A 21,633-nucleotide genomic window follows, 5' to 3' on the forward strand; every position below is an offset into this window, starting at 1 on the left:
TCTCCGTAGCCCACTCTTCTTGTAAATATATGTAGGCTAATGCATTTTGTTTAGGGTGGGTGGATTGACAGTCGCCTTAGCTTTGTTCCTGTGCTTTGTTCTTTTACTGAGTTGGGTAGTCTATGTTGCAAATGCTGTGTGCTCCTGTGGGGGCTTTCCTCGGGCTGTCGCCCCTCTCCTCCTTTATTGCTGTTTTGTTTGAGTGTATATTTTACGGAAGCCGAGAGAGGCCCTTCATATAATCTTTTTTTATTCACCTTGTTATCCTGAGATAACGACATAATTAATTCAGGATCTCGAGAAAACAACACAACTAATTCGAGATCTCGAGAAAACAAAACCGTTATTCCGAGATCTCGAGAAAACAAAACAATTATTTCATGATCTCATCTGGATCACTGTATCCAGATGATGACCTAAAACATCATCAGATTTTTACACAAGTCCTAAAAGTAGATAAAAAGAACCCAGTTAAACAAATGAGACAAAAATATTATACTTGGTCATTTATTTATTGAGGAAAATGATCCAATATTACATATCTGTGAGTGGCAAAAGTATGTGAACCTTTGCTTTCAGTATCTGGTGTGACCCTCTTGTGCAGCAATAACTGCAACTAAACGTTTCCGGTAACTGTTGATCAGTCCTGCACACCGGCTTGGAGGGATTTTAGCCCATTCCTCCGTACAGAGCAGCTTCAACTCTGGGATGTTGGTGGGTTTCCTCACAAGAACTGCTCACTTCAGATCCTTCCACAACATTTCGATTGGATTAAGGTCAGGACTTTGACTTGGCCATTCCAAAACATTAACTTTATTCTTCTTTAATCATTCTTTGGTAGAACGACTTGTGTGCTTAGGGTTGTTGTCTTGCTGCATAACCCACCTTCTCTTGAGATTCAGTTCATGGACAGATGTCCTGACATTTTCCTTTAGAATTTGCTGGTATAATTCAGAATTCATTGTTCCATCAATGATGGCAAGCTGTCCTGGCCCAGATGCAGCTAAACAGGCCCAAACCATGATATTACCACCACCATGTTTCACAGATGGGATAAGGTTCTTATGTTGGAATGCAGTGTTTTCCTTTCTCCAGACATAAAACTTCTCATTTAAACCAAAAAGTTCTATTTTGGTCTCATCCGTCCACAAAACATTTTTTCAATAGCCTTCTGGCTTGTCCATGTGATCTTTAGCAAACTGCAGACGAGCAGCAATGTTCTTTTTGGAGAGCAGTGGTTTTCTCCTTGCAACCCTGCCATGCACACCATTGTTGTTCAGTGTTCTCCTGATGGTGGACTCATGAACATTAACATTAGCCAATGTGAGAGAGGCCTTCAGTTGCTTAGAAGTTACCCTGGGGTCCTTTGTGACCTCACCAACTATTACATACCTTGCTCTTGGAGTGATCTTTGTTGGTCGACCACTCCTGGTGAGGGTAACAATGGTCTTGAATGTCCTCCATTTGTACACAATCTGTCTGACTGTGGATTGGTAGAGTCCAAACTCTTTAGAGATGGTTTTGTAACCTTTTCCAGCCTGATAAGCATCAACAACACTTTTTCTGAGGTCCTCAGAAATCTCCTTTGTTCATGCCATGATACACTTCCACAAACATGTGTTGTGAAGATCAGACTTTGATAGATCCCTGTTCTTTAAATAAAACAGGGTGCCCACTCACACCTGATTGTCATCCCATTGATTGCAAACACCTGACTCTAATTTCACCTTCAAATTAACTGCTAATCCTAGAGGTTCACATACTTTTGCCACTCACAGATATGTATTATTGGATCATTTTCTTCAATAAATAAATGACCAAGTATAATATTTTTGTCTCATTTGTTTAACTGGGTTCTCTTTATCTACTTTTAAGACTTGTGTGAAAATCTGATGATGTTTTAGGTCATATTTATGCAGAAATATAGAAAATTCTAAAGGGTTCACAAACTTTCAAGCATCACTGTATAGCCTACATGTGCATATGCATTCTTCTTGGCGTTCTCACAAACAGGTGAAATAAATCAGTTTAAATTTGGCCTATGGACATAGCCTGGCCTATTCTCAGCCATTACCAAATCTGTTGTCTGACCATAATTTAACTGATCTGTATATCACTATGCTACTAGATAACAAAATGCCTGTTTGTTTTATTTCATGTGAGATGTTGATAAATGTGAGCTTCAACAAAATGATAAGAGCACCTCTCTGAGTGTCACGTTTACGTAAAAAAAAGGTGTGCGTGCACGAGCATGGTCGCGCGCAAAAGTGTTCCGGTTTCAGACTAGGGAAATCTGGTCACCCTCCCCTCGCCGGCCACAAGGCTCGAACCCGGGACCTTCTTGCTGTGAGGCGACAGTGCTAACCACTACACCATCGTGCTGCCCAATTGAACTATAATAATGTAATTCTATGTGAAAATCATCTGCGTCAAAGTCAACCGCTTATTTTGCCAATTGACAGACTCTATCCATCCATCCATTATCTGTAGCCGCTTATCCTGTTCTACAGGGTCGCAGGCAAGCTGGAGCCTGTCCCAGCTGACTATGGGTGAGAGGCGGGGTACACCCTGGACAAGTCACCAGATCATCACAGGGCTGACACAGAGACAAACAACCATTCACACTCACATTCACACCTACGGTCAATTTAGAGCAACCAGTTCATCTAACCTGCATGTCTTTGGATTGTGGGGGAAACCGGAGCACCCGGAGTAAACCCATGGAGTCACGGGGAGAACATGCAAACTCCACACAGAAAGGCCCCCGGCTGCCACTGGGCTCGAACCCAGGACCTTCTTGCTGTGAGGTAAGAGTGCTAACCACTACACCATTGTGCCACCCAATTGAACTATAATAATTTAATTCTATGTGAAAATCATCCGCATCAAAGTCAACCGCTTTTTTTGCCAACTGACAGACGGGCGGCACGGTGGTGTAGTGGTTAGCACGGTCACCTCACAGCAAGAAGGTTCTGGGTTTGAACCCAATGGCCGACGAGGGCCTTTCTGTGTGGAGTTTGCATGTTCTCCCCGTGTCCGCGTGGGTTTCCTCCGGGTGCTCCGGTTTCCCCCACAGTCCAAAGACATGCAGTTAGGTTAATATGGGACGCCCTTGGGCTGAGGTGCCCTTGGGCTGAGGTGCCCTTGAGTGAGGTACCTAACTCCCAACTTCTCCCTGGGCGCTGTTAGCATGGCTGCCCACTGCTCTGGGTATGTGTATGCTCATTGCTCACGTGTGTGTGCATGTGTGTGTTCACTGCTTCAGATGGGTTAAATGCAGAGAGGAAATTTCACAAGTGTGTGATAAATAAAGTTGTGCTTTCTTTCTTTTCTTTCCATCCATCCATCCATTATCTGTAGTCGCTTATCTTGTTCTACAGGGTCGCAGGCAAGCTGGAGCCTATCCCAGCTGACTATGGGCAAGAGGTGGGGTACACCCTGGACAAGTCGCCAGATCATCACAGGGCTGACACAGAGACACAGACAACCATTCACACTCACATTCACACCTACGGTCAATTTAGAGTCACCAGTTAATCGAACCTGCATGTCTTTGGATTGTGGGGGAAACCTGAGCACCCAGAGTAAACTCATGCAGACACGGGGAGAACCTGCAAACTCCACACAGAAAGGCCCTCGCCGGCCACTGGGCTCAAACTCAGGACCTTCTTGCTGTGAGGTGACAGTGCTAACCACTACACCACCGTGTCACCCAACTGAACTATAATAATGTAATTCTATATGAAAATCATCCGCATCAAAGTCAACCGCTTATTTTGCCAACTAACAGGCTCATAATGTTATTATAAATGTCTGACAACACTGAAAGGATCCCTGTGTCTGTTTACCTCAATAACTATAAAGAAACTGTAGAAAATTACTGTTTCTATACTCACTGTTGTGCCTTCTTCTTCTTCTGGTCTCTGACTCAGTGACTTCAAGTCAGTGCCTGGAGTCGGTTTTCTCATGACTGTTTTGTTTACAAAAGGAGAAGTCCATTTCCAAAGTAATGCCTGTATATTTAGCTCGTTCTGACAGTATGAAGGAGTATCTAACAACATGGAAAGGATCCGTTTTGTAGTGGGTGAAGGTTCACATTAGTTAGTATTCTTATGCATAAATGTACACACATGAGAAGGATACAAATGTTTGTCAAACCTGTAAATGTTTGAATTTACGGGTTTCTCATGCAGACCATTTTTATGTAAAGCAATTCACAAATAGTTCCATTTGTAATTAGCTTTATAAATGAGGCTCATTATCAATAATAATTAAAAATTAATTACAAGAAAAACTTTTAGCATAGATATCAAATACAGAAAGGATATACAATCCCACCATGGTCATCATCATCATCATCATCATCGTTTCATGTCATCTCACTACTGCTTGCCAATAGTGAGCAAATTTGAGTGCCACATCGTTGGGCTCTGCCAGGTCCTTTACAGTGCATGTGCCATGCAGCATGCCACAGCTCAGGAGATGTTCCATAGTCTGGGGACCTTGTCTGCACTCACAATCTGCCGCATCCTTGGTGTAGCCTCACTTTGCCATTTTAGATTTAGATCTCCCCATGCGTGCCTGCAGTCTGTTCAGGCTGCGCCATGTTATCCATGGGAGTTGCTTTAACCATGGTGATGAGGGCACAATTAAAGGCATATGAACTTTGCAAAGTCCACTGTATACCCAGCTTTCACAGTAACCAACAACTTTTTCGGTGGAGTTAATTTCATTAATGGGTGGGGGCGGCATGGTGGTGTAGTGGTTAGCACTGTCGCCTCACAGCAAGAAGGTTCTGGGTTCAAGCCCAGCGTGGAGTTTGCATGTTCTCTCCGTGTCTGCGTGGGTTTCCTCCGGGTGCTCCGGTTTCCCCCACAGTCCAAAGACATGCAGGTTAGGCTAATTGGTGGCTCTAAATTGACTGTAGGTGTGAATGTGAGTGTGAATGGTTGTTTGTCTCTATGTATCAGCCCTGGGATGACCTGGCGACTTGTCCAGGGTGTACCCTGCCTCCCGCCCATAGTCAGCTGGGATAGGCTCCAGCTTGCCTGTGACCCTGAACAGGATAAGCGGTTATGGATAATGGATGGACGGATATTAATGGGTGGTGTGGTGATGCAGTGGTCAGCACTGTCACCTCATAGCAAGAAGGTTCTGGGTTCGAACCTGCCAGTCAACTGGACCTTTCTGTGTGGAGTTTCCATGTTCTCCTTGTGCCTGTGTGGGTTTCCTCCAGGTGCTCCAGTTTCCTCCCACAGTCCACAGACATGCAGATTAGGTCACCTGGCTACTCTAAATCACCTATACATGTGAGTGTGAATGGCTGTCTGTCTCTCTGTGTTAGCCCTGTGATTGATTGGCGACCTGCCCAGGATGGTCCCACCTTTCGCCCAGCATCAGCTGGGATTGGCTCCACCTCCCCCACAACCCAGAACAAATAAGTGATATAGAAAATGAATGAATAATATATTCATTATAGAAGTAAAATGGTACAAGTGTTTTTCTAGGACCACACCACTCATCAAACCATTGTGAAAGGCTTTGTCATAGCTGTCAGCAACAGTGCTCTGTTTGTGTGAGTGAAAAACCTGTGCATGATTCATAGTCAGTTCTGCTGATATGCAAAGAGATTATGGAAGATGATGTTTGACATAGTGGAATACATGAGAGCACAGGGGATATAGGACATACACATCCTGGCAGGTGACTGTCATGTACCAGCTTTTGAAGTATATTAGATAATGTCTGCTAAATGGCAAAGTCATTTAGCAGACAGTCTTCTCCAGAACAACTTACAAAATGTGCAAACAGTTGAAGGTGTAGCAATACACAACACCTGGTTTGTTTAAGTGCTAATGTGGTCTAGTCTAGCTGGCATAAGGAGAATTTAAAAAATCTAAGCAGATAAACAAAAATCATTATATTTGTAAAGCTGCTTCATGACAATGTCAATTGGTAAAAGTGCTATACAAATAAAAATGAAATTAATTGAATTAAACAATAATCAATAAATATGAATTTGTGGTCATGTTTTATTTGTATAGTCCACTTTTATATCATTTTGATCCCTTTGCTATCAATTTATTTACTTAGTCCAGTTTATGGTGGTCGAGCTAGATCTAGTAGATATCGGCTTGTCCTGAACCATACCACTAGTGCTATTATAATTTCAAGTCCACTTCTTGTGCACTCTACTAATTAAATATAACACAGAGTTGAAAATAAACAGATGGACATTTGTTGACTTGTTAAGATTTAGTAGATAGGCAGGCTCATGACAGTCTATAAGTTTATCAGTAATTCAGCTAATATAACTAGGCAAATTGGACACCCCCCCAAGCCTAACTGTACATGTACCCATACTTCAACACTTAAAACAACTGCAGGCCTGAATTTCCAGATGTGAAATGGCAGGCTCTTACATTTTGTCACACAATAACATCAGCCTGTTACATACTCAGTCAGATAATCTAATTAGACTATCAGCACTTGTAAGAAAAAGGCAAAACCACTGTAGTCCATTCAGATTTAATCATGAGTTTAATTATCTTGAGAGATTACAGACTGAAGCCCTTGGCTCTTTATATTCCCTTTTAATATCAGAGTAAATCAAAGTTTTGATGATATTATTTGATGAAGCACTTCATGCTTCCATCTGCTGACAAGCTTTATGGAGATGCTGATTTCCTTTTCCAGCAGGACACAGCACCTACCCATAGTGCCAAAACTATTACCAAATGGCCATGATATTACTGTGCTTCACTGGCCAGCCAACTTGCCTGACCTGAACCCCAGAGAGAATCTATGGGGCACTGTCAAGAGGAAGATGAGAAACACCTGACCCAAAAATACAGATGAGCTGAAAGCCATTATCAAAGCAACCTGGGCTTCAATAACACCTCAGCAGTGCCACAGGCTGATCGCCTCCATGCCATGCCGTACTGATACAATAATTTGTGGTAAACGAGCGCCAACTTGTTCATTTGAGTGTATAAATGAACATAGTTTTCAGAAATTGGATATTTCTGTACTGTACATCCTGTTTTGATTGATCTTAGGAAATATTCTAATAATTTGAGATACTGAATTTCTTACTGGGGCGGCATGGTGGTGTAGTGGTTAGCACTGTCGCTTCACAGCAAGAAGGTCCGGGTTCGAGCTCAGCGGCCGGCGAGGGCCTTTCTGTGTGGAGTTTGCATGCTCTCCCCGTGTCTGCGTGGGTTTCCTCTGGGTGTTCCGGTTTCCCCCACAGTCCAAAGGCATGCAGGTTAGGTTAACTGGTGACTCTAAATTGACTGTAGGTGTGAATGTGAGTGTGAATGGTTGTCTGTGTCTATGTGTTAGCCCTGCGATGACCTGGCGACTCGTCCAGGGTGTACCCCGCTTCTTGCCCATAGTCAGCTGGGATAGGCTCCAGCTTGCCTGTGACCCTGTAGGACAGGATAAGCAGCTACAGATGATGGATGGAATTTCTTATTTTCATGAGCTATAAGCCATAATCATTAAAACTAAAACAAAAAAGGCTTGAAATATTTCACTTTACATGTAATGAATATAGAATATATGAAAGTTTACCTTTTTGAATATCTATCTATCTATCTATCTATCTATCTATCTATCTACACACACACACACACACACACACACACACACACAAAACCCCAATTCCAAAAAAGTTGGGACAAAGTACAAATTGTAAATAAAAACAGAATGCAATAATTTACAAATCTCAAAAACTGATATTGTATTCACAGTAGAACATAGACAACATATCAAATGTCGAAAGAGACATTTTGAAATTTCATGCCAAATATTGGCTCATTTGAAATTTCATGACAGCAACACATCTCAAAAAAGTTGGGACAGGGGCAATAAGAGGCTGGAAAAGTTAAAGGTACAAAAAAGGAACAGCTGGAGGACCAAATTGCAACTCATTAGGTCAATTGGCAATAGGTCATTAACATGACTGGGTATAAAAAGAGCATCTTGGAGTGGCAGTGGCTCTCAGAAGTAAAGATGGGAAGAGGATCACCAATCCCCCTAATTCTGCGCCGACAAATAGTGGAGCAATATCAGAAAGGAGTTCGACAGTGTAAAATTGCAAAGAGTTTGAACATATCCTCATCTACAGTGCATAATATCATCAAAAGATTCAGAGAATCTGGAAGAATCTCTGTGCGTAAGGGTCAAGGCCGGAAAACCATACTGGGTGCCCGCGATCTTCGGGCCCTTAGATGGCACTGCATCACATACAGGCATGCTTCTGTATTGGAAATCACAAAATGGGCTCAGGAATATTTCCAGAGAACATTATCTGTGAACACAATTCACCGTGCCATCCGCCGTTGCCAGCTAAAACTCTATAGTTCAAAGAAGAAGCCGTATCTAAACATGATCCAGAAGCGCAGATGTCTTCTCCGGGCCAAGGCTCATTTAAAATGGACTGTGGCAAAGTGGAAAACTGTTCTGTGGTCAGACGAATCAAAGTTTGAAGTTCTTTATGGAAATCAGGGACGCCGTGTCATTCGGACTAAAGAGGAGAAGGACGACCCAAGTTGTTATCAGCGCTCAGTTCAGAAGCCTGCATCTCTGATGGTATGGGGTTGCATTAGTGCGTGTGGCATGGGCAGCTTACACATCTGGAAAGACACCATCAGTGCTGAAAGGTATATCCAGGTTCTAGAGCAACATATGCTCCCATCCAGACGACGTCTCTTTCAGGGAAGACCTTGCATTTTCCAACATGACAATGCCAAACCACATACTGCATCAATTACAGCATCATGGCTGCGTAGAAGGCGGCTCCGGGTACTGAACTGGCCAGCCTGCAGTCCAGATCTTTCACCCATAGAAAACATTTGGCGCATCATAAAACGGAAGATACGACAAAAAAAGACCCAAGACAGTTGAGCAACTAGAATCCTACATTAGACAAGAATGGGTTAACATTCCTATCCCTAAACTTGAGCAACTTGTCTCCTCAGTCCCCAGACGTTTACAGACTTTTGTAAAGAGAAAAAGGGATGTCTCACAGTGGTAAACATGGCCTTGTCCCAACTTTTTTGAGACGTGTTGTTGTCATGAAATTTAAAATCACCTAATTTTTCTCTTTCAATGACACATTTTCTCAGTTTAAACATTTGATATGTCATCTATGTTCTATTCTGAATAAAATATGGAATTTTGAAACTTCCACATCATTGCATTCCGTTTTTATTTACAATTTGTACTTTGTCCCAACTTTTTTTGGAATCGGGGTTGTGTGTGTGTGTGTATATATATATATATATATATATATATATATATATATATATATATATATGAGAGAACTAGAATGGCAGTCGGTAGACAAATATTATCAACATCAAAATCAAATCACTTGAACCTAGGATACTTTTTGAGTTACATTGGAAAAAGGCAAAAAATAAAAATCCTGGATCCACATACATATCCAGATTTGTATCAAAATCAAATCCATTGTTCCTTGGCCCATGGCTCACCTTTCCTCAAAATTTCATCAAAATCCATTGACTACTTTTTAAGTTACATTGGGAAGATACAAACAAACAAACGGAGGAAAAAACCTAACCTCCTCCAACAAAGTTGGCAGTGGTAATAATAATAATAATAATTAGACAGCCAACAGAGGGCGCATTGTTAAAGCCACACCTTCAGTAATGAATACTCTCCCGAAGCAAACATTGCCAGTTGAAAGAAACGAGAAGGCTGTGTACTGTCCCCAAAACTATAGCTTACCTAACTGGGCCAATCTATAAACCATCAGTCAGCTATGGAGTCAAACTGAAGTCTTGTTGAGATCAGTGTTAAAAAATAGAAATAGAAACACAATGATGAAGTTGAAAACAAAGCAAGGTACTGATATATTTTATTCCTTGCTACACTATTTGTTTTTGTAATACAATTTTGAAGCGTTTCACTTCTTTGTTTCTGCAAATTTTCCATTTTCTTTTTTGTTTCCAAATTCAATTTTGTTCTTGTTTTTTTCTCTTTTTTTAAAGGTGGCATTAGGGTAACAGAAGTGAAGCATGAACTGACAGTAAGCTGATTATGACTGTAATTGGTGACTAGCAAAACACATTTGTGTTCCAGATCTACCTGAGCACTCTCACATTTGTCAAACCTGTTGCAAAATGTATTTAATCGTTCTTGCCATGATATTACAAGGACAGTTGTGAATACGCATGGGAACATACCATATTCAACTTCCATACCTTTCATAACATTTTTTTCATGTGTTGGATAGTTCTAATACCAACCTGCTGCTTCTGCTTCAGCTTCATTTTTAACTCAAGCAAATGTGAGACAACAAACCCTTCAAATGCCCTTTCAATGTCACTGGAATTATTCAGTAAACTGTGAAATTGTAGAAATTTCATGAATTACTATATCATATTAAATCTATGTAAACATTGTGTTATTTTATACTGAGGAAAACTCAAGTACTTTTTCTCTGTTTGATGATGACTAGCTGATTTTCATCTGTCCTTGATTACTCTGATTGGTTGTATATAAATAAATCACATTTTCATCTTCATGTGTTGGATAGTGGGTGGCATGGTGGTGTAGTGGTTAGCACTGTCGCCTCACAGCAAGAAGGTCCTGGGTTTGAGCCCAGCGGCTGACTGGGGCCTTTCTGTGTGGAGTTTGCATGTTCTCCCTGTGTCTGCATGGGTTTCCTCGGAGTGCTCCGGTTTCCCCTGAAGACATGCAGGTTAGGCTAATTGGTGGCTCTAAATTGACCATAGGTGTGAACGGTTGTTTGGCTCTATGTGTCAGCCCTGGGATGACCTGGTGACTTGTCCAGGGTGTACCCTGCCTCTCGCCCATAGTCAGCTGGGATAGGCTCCAGCTTGCCCGCAACCCTGCACAGGATAAGCGGTTATAGATGATGGATGTGTTGGATAGTGTTTTTCATAGAGCTTTTAGCTTCCTGACAAATTGTGGAGCTCTTGCACATCCCTCCACTCTTTGCTCATTGAAGCTGAACGATTAGATTGTACTAAGTTTTTATTTATTAGGCAAAAAAAAAAGACTCACTCATCTGCCAAATCATGCCATGAATGGGTTACAATTTCAAGTGCCATATGAATATGGTTATGACTGTTATGAAAGTATGAACTGAAATCCTTTTATTAGATTTTGGCCTTTCTCAATTTGGAAAATCTTTTGTAATGTTTAAAAAAAAAAGTATTTATTTATTTATTAGATTTAGGAAAATCTCAAAGCCTTTTTCCTCAATTTTCAATTTTATTATGAATATTTTAACTGATATTCATTTTTTTTTGTCATGGCTGTTGCTTTCATGTGGATTTTTACATTGCGTACGTGACCAAGTAATTAGGGCTTTTGAATATCATTAGTAGTTGCATCAGTACAAAAGATACATACCCACAATATTCTAAAGATAAAAAATTCAGCATTTGATTCCCCATTAAGAAATGACACCAGCAGAAATCACCACATTAATGCTAATACCATTATAAAAATGACCATATTAGACCATATGCACATATAACCTGTATGCAAAACACATTACGCAAATATTAGAGTAAAATGCACTATTTAAATGTGAACACTAGTTTAAATATGATGGTGATTTTTTTTTTTTTTGCTTCTGCATTAAGAGCATTAGAATGGACTAACAATGGTATAACCCATAACATAGCTTAAATAGCAGCACTGAGGTGCACTAGAAAACTGTGTGAGCTGATGGATTTTTAAAAGAATGATTTTCATCCTATAGATCATTTGTTCCCCATCTAATCTCAAGGCATGGAAGTTTCAGCTCTGCTGTCCTTCATTTTCCTCTCCATTATCAGATGTCCATAACTGGAAAAGAATAATTAAAAAATGGCAATCATTAGGCTCAATTGAACATGAAGATATTAAAACACTACTGGTTAGTAAATGTAGAAATCACTTACAGAAGCATAAAAATTATTTGACATGTCAACCAAAGTTTATAGTTTGCTTATAGCTTCTTAAAAAAGTTACTCACTGAGATGTTATCTCGTAGCAGCTGTATAATGATGCTGCTGTCTTTAAAAGACTCGTCATTCAATGAATTGACGTCTGCTGTGGCTTTGTCAAGTACCTGCAAGCAACCACACCCAGTTTAAATGGCTGCTCAAAACAAATAAAAAAAAAAGAGGATGGAAGTTGTTTTTCTTCTGTCTCATTGCTGGGTTGATTGTACCTCTTTGGCGAGGTTACAAGCCTTCTCTGGAGAGCGGAGAATCTCGTAGTAGAAGACAGAGAAGTTCAGGGCGAGGCCCAGGTGGATGGGATGTGTTGGCGGCATCTCAGCATTGCTCAGGTCACATGCCTCTTGGTAGGCTTTCTGAGAATCATTTATAGCAGCTGGGATGCAAAGAAAGAAAAATCAGTGAAGAATTACGTATACAAGAAGGAACATCAGAAGGATAGAATTATATAATTCATTCATTCATTCATCTTCAGTAACTGTTGTAACATCGTCAGAATTGTAGTGGATCCAGAGCTCATCCTAGGGACCACGGGCGATTGCTCTAAGACAACGAGGGAGGCTCAGCCTCCTCTAAAAATGACAAACATCGTGTAGGATGAATTGCGCTAGGCTTATGTTATAGCCGACCTTATAACATTGCTATTTCAGATCCAGAATCATAGAAATATATGTGCTCAACCCAACTACAGTGTGAAATCATTCCGTTATAACTTTCCCCAGTTCGCCTAATGTGTGCGTGAGTTTTTCCCCCTCGTGACAACGCGATGCAGCCCAGCCTCAGTGGACTTCAATGGCATTTGGGAGCTATGCGCTTGTCAATCTCAAAATGGAAGACGATTATTGGACAAATACTGCGAAAATGCCCACCCACGGACTCCCAGCCTCATAGTGGGAGGGACATGGCAAAGCTTTCCGCGAGGAGACTGGTGATTGGTGAAAGCGGCCGGATATTTTCTTTGATTGACAGCTCGTTTCAACTATAGACAGGCAGCGGTGAATCTCAGTTCAGTCCCATGCGGATTCGCAAGTGCTGTGTTGTATTGTAAAAGATCAGCTTACATTTCGATTTCATTCATTACATACGATTTCTACCAGCTTTTTTAGTTTGTATATATTTTCATTGTAAATAAAGTGTAAATATAGTGTTGTCTATTGCTATCTTAGTTCCAGAAATTTCGTTTATTTGAGTGACTGAACTTGAACTTGAGGGGGCTAGTCAGCTAGCAAGAAAGCTGCGCACGGATGCCAAGCATTGCTGATTTAATTTTGGCGAAGCCATTTGCCAGTCTTCCTTTCGAGGAAAAAATTAAAATTAAAGAGCAGGGTAGACCAACGCCTCAAATTGACTTGGTGAAAAAGGTAGGGAATAATACTAGTTCCTTTCAGCTCTCCTGGTACGAGAAAGTGAATTGGCTAACAGCAAGTGACCCACATCAACAACAGTAAATAGGCTACTTTAGTAATATGTCATGAATGGACCAAAAATATAGATTCTATTTAAAATGTTTATGCTGAGTATATTATATTGGAATATATATTTCTCTGGATATGAATTAAACACAGCTACAATTTGGAAAACATTTTTAAACAAAAACACAGCTGAGAACATTTCACACTACAGACCTGGATTAAAAGTGAAGGGTTATCAAAATTGTCAATAAAACATTTCTCAGTCAAAATAAGTAAAATGTAGGGAAAGTGTCATTGAATGAAATGTGTGGCACCCAGCTCTATGTTTGGCTCCCCAAGGTCAGCGCTTGTGCCTATTCCAGAACACTCTGCTGTTACTGCTGAGGTTCCTGACAAAGAGCTGCTTTCAATAATGATCAATTTTTAAACAACATGCTGCATGCCATAATTTTAAAATATAAAATGTTAAAATATACCCCCCCAACACCACCATCATGTATATTGGACAGTAGGCTAATGGGCCAAAAGAACCTGTTATTTCACAGTTTGTGACTCTGCCAACAATCAGCCAGATCAGAGGCAAGAGTATGGGCAAAATTGATGTGTTTTTTCTTTTTTTCCTGAATGGAAAACCAGTCCATAACAGAGCACCATGCACACATACATTCACACTTAGGGGCAATTTAACATAGCCAATCCACCTACTGGCATGTTTTGGGAGATGGGAGAAAAACAGGGAACCTGAAACAGGAAACACTAGAGAATACTGGGAGAGCAAGCAAAACAGTAACCCAAGAAGCTCATGATTAAACGAGGGACCCTAGAGCAGTGATGCAGCAATACTACACACCATGCCACCATGCTGCTCTGACATGACATATCAAGGTCTAATATTCCAAGATCTATCCATTATATTCCCAGTGAGCACTGACTGATTGCGGTAATCTGGCTGACTTGAAGTGTCAAATTAAAGCCGTGGATGGTTCTGGATAACATTCATCCCCCTAAATACACATATTTTTGCATAATGTTAGGCTTATGATCACAATAATCATGTTTAAAAGGATCTCATCTCATTATCTCTAGCCACTTTATCCTGTTCTACAGGGTCGCAGGCAAGCTGGAGCCTATCCCAGCTGACTACGGGCGAAAGGCGGGGTACACCCTGGACAAGTCACCAGGTCATCACAGGGCTGACACATAGACACAGACAACCATTCACACTCACATTCACACCTACGGTCAATTTAGAGTCACCAGTTAACCTAACCTGCATGTCTTTGGACTGTGGGGGAAACCGGAGCACCCGGAGGAAACCCACGCGGACATGGAGAGAACATGCAAACTCCACACAGAAAGGCCCTCGTCGGCCACGGGGCTCGAACCCGGACCTTCTTGCTGTGAGGCAACAGCGCTAACCACTACACCACTATGCCACCTGTTTAAAAGGATGTATGAATCTAGTCTAGAAATCTAGATATCCAATTAATATAGGCAAAGGGATATTTTTCACATCTTTGTGCTCATCAAGGTTAAAAAAATACTCTTTTGCTTATAAATTAACCTTCCTATCATCCACTTTGTCTTCGTTGCATGGCTAACAATTAAGCAACAGCATGGTCTCGCAGCCAACACAAACTGTCCTGCAAACCTCACTTTGAGGACTGGCAGTATGCATGCGGTTTTATAAACACCAGGTTTAATTTCTTACAGTTATCATCTTTAGGGGCCACTTCAGCAAGGTATCTGTAATAGTCTCCCTTCATCTTCAGGTAAAAGACCTTGTTTTCGCTAAATGTGGAATTCTTTATGAGATATTTATCCAGCAGATCCTGTAAAAGAGAGACAAAATTATTAGCTGAAATGAGAAAAACTGTTACAGAAACTCCATCAGAATCTGAAAGACCTCTGAAGCTGAACAGTGAGTGTATGAGTAAGATGTAGTTTAACTGTGTTACCTTTATTACCAGTCACTTCTCACAGAGACTATACAAGTTTATTCTATTCACATTCACTGGATATCGCACACTCTGATTGGCTACTCTACTACTAGGATATCAGCTCATATACCGTGAGTAGAGAAAAACAAAATGGCAGAGCATTTTGCTGAACCAACGAAATAAAAACTCTACTCGAAAACAAAACCCCCCAAAATACAAAAAAGCAACAAAATATGCAATAAAAGTATTTGATGGTAAGAACGTATGTTTTTTTTATTTTTCAAGAATTATTACCATATTTTCCACAAATTGTCATTTTGCCGGTTTGTTTACATTCTTCATCTTTAAGCATTAGAATTTGTTGAATTTTTTTAGACTGGTTCAAAAGCTCAAAGAAGTTTGAAAATTGCATCACTGAAATGTCCAAGGAAGAATTAAATAAATGTCTAAAGCTATTCTATACCTCTGCATGACAGCAAGCCAGCACGTTCTACAAAAAACAATGCTAAAGTCAATTCATGCAGCCATTGGTAGGTTTTTAAGAAGTCCGCCTAAGCGGAAATTATTTTGTCTGACATTTTGTATGAAGTTTTTATTTATCAAAATTGCAACTAACTAACTAACTAACTAACTAACTAACTAACTAACTAACTAACTAACTAACTAACTAACTAACTAACTAACTAACTAAAATGCTCTGTTTCTCAAAATTCAGTGAATGTGGATAGAATAAAACAATTATTCCACTCAATCTCATTGTACATGGCTTATAGCCAACTTGGCGCTATGCGCCTCATCAGCTATCATCTCATATATGACTCGATTTCGTGGAATAATTGTTAAATGTGACTTTGAACTATTCATGGTGCCTTGTAAGTGGTAATTTTTAAGTTCTAATGATGCCATTTCCCATCTCAGCATGTTCAAAGTGCAAACTGAAAAAAAAAAAAACATGGATGACTCCACGAAATCGTGCCTTTTGTTTGCGCTGTCACATCACATAAAGCTCATAAATAGCTATTTTAACTGCACTTTTACAATTACAGGCCTGAGTACAGAGTACTGCGTACTGCTCTACTATAGTGTCTATATGATAGTGAGTTCTAGTGTTCAGTGTATAGTGTTCTAAAACATTCGTACAACATTTTGGACTACAGTGCAACAATAACAACAGCAGACAATAACGAGTAGCATTAGCAACAAGCTAGCCAGCTGACATTAGTTATCTCATCTCATTATCTCTAGCCGCTTTATCCTGTTCTGCAGGGTCGCAGGCAAGCTGGAGCCTATCCCAGCTGACTACGGGCGAAAGGCGGGGTACACCCTGGACAAGTCGCCAGGTCATCACAGAGCTGACACATAGACAACCATTCACACTCACATTCACACCTACGGTCAATTTAGAGTCACCAGTTAACCTAACCTGCATGTCTTTGGACTATGGGGGAAACCGGAGCACCCGGAGGAAACCCACGCGGACACGGGGAGAACATGCAAACTCCACATAGAAAGGCCCTCGGTGGTGTAGTGGTTAGCACTGTCGCCTCACAGCAAGAAGGTCTGGGACATTAGTTATATGAGTGATAACTCAAATGTTGATCATCTTGAAACCGTAGTTAGTATGCTCACTATTAGAATAGAATGCCTTTATTGTCACTATACACATGTACAATGAGATTAAAGATTTATATTATTTATATTATTATAGATTTAACCAACTACTATGTCTGTATATTAAATGATCTAAAGCCAATACTGCTATAAGCTAGTCTAAAAGTATAGAAGTAGCAGTTTATGCTGTTCACAGTGTGTGCAACCATGTTGATTCGTTGCTACTCCATAAACAGGGAAGAAACTGGTAGTTGAGAAGACTAGCCCAAGTTGACAAGTTGAAATTTCAAGCTGAGGGGGCATTTTCTGTAGTTGTTACTGGTTGGCAGCTGGTAATTACAAATTACAACCTCATCTTGAATGCAGCAGTAGCCTTAATCATATCCTAGCACACCAACCCTTAATATTGTATACGAAGAGGGAAATTTTAAATAGGAAATACTGACATTCATTACTTAGAAGGTACACAGCTGAATATTGACTTCTTTACCATAATCCTTTGTTTATCCTACTAAAACTCAAAGAGGTCAAGACCTCACTGTTCAGAACCATTCCTAGAAACAGCAATATGTTCAGTTCATTTAAACTGCTGCCAAAAGTTAGTCGAGGGGACTGGATTTGGATTATAACATTAAAGATATATCTGATTTTTTAAAGAAGCGATCTGAAGGCATAGGCTGTATTTGTATAATGGATTTAGATCTCTTGTGTGGTGTTAAAAGAGAAGGCTTTTCAATCAGAGAGCTTTCAATATTCATTTCTGGTTCCAGAATATCTCTCTGATATCACAATCATAGCACGATCTCCTGAATGGATCACTCTGTCACTCACTATCTAGCAAAGTATCTGTGAAATAAAGACCACTCAAGACATAAGCTTAATTCCACTAACCTGCACATCCTGTTTTTTCCCCCCATGACTTGCCAAACTGTATTACTTACCAGTACATCATTGCAGATATCTCGGAGTTCACCCTCCACTTTCTCCCGGTATGCTTTAACCACCTCAAGCTTCTTGTCCTTCTCTTCAGGATTCTTCTCAATGCTGGATATGACCCGCCAGGCCAACCTGCGTGCGCCCACTACGTTCTTGTAGGCAACAGACAGCAAGTTTCTTTCGTCATTAGAGAGTTCTTGGCCAGCCTTGGTCACTTCCCTCATAAAAGCCACCATATCATCATAACGCTCAGCTTGCTCAGCCAATTTGGCCTTGTGGACAAAATCTCCTCTTTCCATTCTGTGTCTGTTTTATGGGTGTTTGCGATAAAAATAAGCTCTCTACGGAGCACAACAACAAAACAAAATTTTGGGGAATTTTGTTTTAAGATTAATCAAGTCACTGCAGTAGACACAGTTCTTCCTTAATCTTCAAATAACCTGAGGGTGTAAGAAAGAAGCTTCATTAGTAATGTCAGCTTAATTAACGTCATACTTGTTCAATATACATGTTTGTTTCAATGTATTGGCATTACAAACTTATTTTGTATGGAAATGATAAACCTCCATTTATGGACTCCTGTGCTGAATTAATTCTATTCTTTAAATGAAAAATCCATCCTGAATGATATGCATATTAATGTTTATCATTAACACGTGATCCTCATGGCATTCGAGTTTTATTGTGTCATGAAATTCTGAGTTGGTCTACTTTTACTTTGGTTTCCTATGTTGCCCACAGTGCTGTTCAACTACTTCACCTCTCTCTAAAAAACCAATGCAGTGGTACTTTAGGATTTCAATCTGCCCAGATCTGTGCACTCTGCTCAAAGCTTCAACTATCATGCTAATACTACTGTCAGTACTACTGTGCTTGTCATCTTCCATCCATCCATTATCTGTAGCCGCTTATTCTGTTCTACAGGGTCACAGGCAAGCTGGAGCCTGTCCCAGCTGACTATGGGCGAGAGGCGGGGTACACCCTGGATAAGTCACCAGATCATCACAGGGCTGACACAGAGACAAACAACCATTCACACTTACACCTATGGTCAATTTCGAGCCACCAATTAACCTAACCTGCATGTCTTTGGACTGTGGGGGGAAACCCATGCAGACATGGGGAGAACATGCAAACTCCACACAGAAAGGCCCTCACTGGCTGCTGGGCTTGAACCCAGGACCTTCTTGCTGTGAGGTGACAGTACTAACCACTACATCACCATGCCACCTTGCTTGTTATCTTGCAGATCACTAACTACCAAAAGTTGAGTCTCTGTCATAACTCACACAACTGTCATGTACTGTACGTAGCTGCACTACATTCTGGATCTTTGTCTCTCCATACTGGATTTATAATATTGTGAGGGGCTCCTGAGTGGTGCAACAGAAATGTTTGTACCCTATTAGCAGGCAATCGTTAGTTCAAATCCTGATGATTCCACAGCAATCTGTGGCTGAAAGCCAAGAGAGCAAATTTGGCTGTGCTTTCCAGGTAGTGGGATGGCATAATCTCTGTTCCAGGTCAATCAAAAAAAAAAAAACTAGCCACAAGCATCTTTGAGCTCCCGTATTCATTTTTATTAGATCAGGTAGATTTATTATCTAAATACTGTATATATATCCAGATTTCTGTGAATACCCATGATTAAAAGTGCTTTATAATTAAAATGGAACTGAATTGAATGTATGTGGAAGAAGGCAGGGGCCTTTCTGTGTGGAGTTTGCATGTTCTCCCCCTGTCTGCATGGGTTTCATTCAGGGTGCTCCAATTACTCCCACAGTCCAAAAACATGCAGGTTAGGTTAATTGGTGGCTCTAAATTGACTGTAGGTGTGAATGTGAATGGCTGTTTGTCTCTGTGTCAGCCCTGTGATGACCTGGCGACTTGTCCAGAGTGTACCCCGCCTCTCGCCCATAGTCAGCTGGGATAGGCTCCAGCTTGCCTTTTACAAGTTGAATCAATGAAACATTATCTATTAACAATAAATGTTCAGCCAACTGACATGCCTAGGCTGGTAAGAATGTGTATGAAAAGACAGGATTAAAGCAGAAGCACTGCTGGACAGCAGAACAACCTACAGTCTGATGAATCAACTGTACACACCTTTGATTCAGAGTGTATGTGGTGTTGCACAAGAAATCACATAAATTACATCAATCTGTCACCAGTTTTGCTTTGTGAATGAAATGGGAGAAAGGATACCATTTCCAGTGTCAATAGCAAGCTGAATAGCTGAATCCACACTCAATGACCTAACAGCAGGTTCTGTAGGGTTCTACAGTACAGATGCATTATGATTAAACATAAAGTCTAAGAAAGAAAGAAAGAAAGAAAGAAAGAAAGAAAGAAAGAAAGAAAGAAAGAAAGAAAGAAAGAAAGAAAGAAAGAAAGAAAGAAAGAAAGAAAGAAAGAAAGAAAGAAAGAAAGAAAGAAAGAAAGAAAGAAAGAAAGAAAGAAAGAAAGAAAGAAAGAAAGAAAGAAAGAAAGAAAGAAAGAAAGAAAGAAAGAAAGAAAGAAAGAAAGAAAGAAAGAAAGAAAGAAAGAAAGAAAGAAAGAAAGAAAGAAAGAAAGAAAGAAAGAAAGAAAGAAAGAAAGAAAGAAAGAAAGAAAGAAAGAAAGAAAGAAAGAAAGAAAGAAAGAAAGAAAGAAAGAAAGAAAGAAAGAAAGAAAGAAAGAAAGAAAGAAAGAAAGAAAGAAAGAAAGAAAGAAAGAAAGAAAGAAAGAAAGAAAGAAAGAAAGAAAGAAAGAAAGAAAGAAAGAAAGAAAGAAAGAAAGAAAGAAAGAAAGAAAGAAAGAAAGAAAGAAAGAAAGAAAGAAAGAAAGAAAGAAAGAAAGAAAGAAAGAAAGAAAGAAAGAAAGAAAGAAAGAAAGAAAGAAAGAAAGAAAGAAAGAAAGAAAGAAAGAAAGAAAGAAAGAAAGAAAGAAAGAAAGAAAGAAAGAAAGAAAGAAAGAAAGAAAGAAAGAAAGAAAGAAAGAAAGAAAGAAAGAAAGAAAGAAAGAAAGAAAGAAAGAAAGAAAGGTGATTTTCAGTTGCCACACTGGTGAGTCAAACTTTGCCACACCTAATGAATCTGCTGGATGAATCTGAACTTATCAGTAACAGTAAAAATGTGTGAAATACAAAATGGTGCAGAGAAGAAACATTCCTGACTGTTTTTACATGTTTAAAAACTTTATATATCTTTATAAAAGTGGAAAATTTGTTTAAAAAAAGTTAGCATTTGAAATTCTGGAAATAGGAAAGCGTGCCTTGATTAGAAATTAGCTTAAGTTAGTTCCCTAAATATTCTCACAACAAACAGCTTGTTAGAAAACAACTCCATAACTCATTTAAGTATGATAAACCTCACCTTCGATGCGAACGCTCCTCTTCACACCTGAACAGATGAGAGAATGAAGCATGCATTCCTTATAGGAAAGCACTCCTGTATGATATGCCCACACCCACAATGTCCTCCTCCAATCAGAGTGCAGGACCACGCCTGCTAGCTTGGCATAATTTACCAAATTCTTCCATTACACGTGGTGTCACAGTCTCTCTCCAGCATCTGAATATCATGAAGACACCAGTGAAGCATTTCCTGTTTCCTACTAATTTGATGGACTTCATGAGTGCACTGGATATTCTTTAATAGAGAAGGGAACAACGTTCAAAGTAGTAGGGTATGATTTCAGACTTAACACAGAATCAGCTGTAGTTGGCATACTTGCAAATTTATTTACTGG

The 21,633-nt window shown here is 40.0% G+C and overlaps 2 protein-coding genes across 2 annotated transcripts in view; both read right to left on the reverse strand.

Annotated features, from left to right (window-relative positions):
- Window positions 1-3,989, reverse strand: part of gcfc2 (GC-rich sequence DNA-binding factor 2) — a 33,473-nt gene extending 29,484 nt beyond the window's left edge. The window contains exon 1 of the mRNA XM_060934009.1: window positions 3,897-3,989. The gene's annotated coding sequence lies outside the window, so the exon portion shown is untranslated. The remainder of the gene's footprint in view (window positions 1-3,896) is intronic.
- Window positions 3,990-11,248: 7,259 nt separating this feature from the next.
- ywhaqb (tyrosine 3-monooxygenase/tryptophan 5-monooxygenase activation protein, theta polypeptide b) lies at window positions 11,249-21,357 on the reverse strand. The gene is made up of 6 exons (XM_060934012.1): window positions 21,258-21,357; window positions 17,910-18,344; window positions 15,129-15,249; window positions 12,218-12,381; window positions 12,020-12,115; window positions 11,249-11,850 (listed from the first exon to the last, which is right to left on the reverse strand). The coding sequence occupies exons 2-6, from the start codon at window positions 18,201-18,203 to the stop codon at window positions 11,803-11,805; spliced, it is 723 nt and encodes a 240-aa protein (XP_060789995.1). The 5' UTR covers window positions 18,204-18,344; window positions 21,258-21,357; the 3' UTR covers window positions 11,249-11,802.
- Between the last annotated feature and the right edge of the window lie 276 nt (window positions 21,358-21,633).

The sequence above is a fragment of the Neoarius graeffei genome, chromosome 11 (assembly GCF_027579695.1).
Source record: "Neoarius graeffei isolate fNeoGra1 chromosome 11, fNeoGra1.pri, whole genome shotgun sequence".
Taxonomy (NCBI): Eukaryota; Metazoa; Chordata; class Actinopteri; order Siluriformes; family Ariidae; genus Neoarius; species Neoarius graeffei.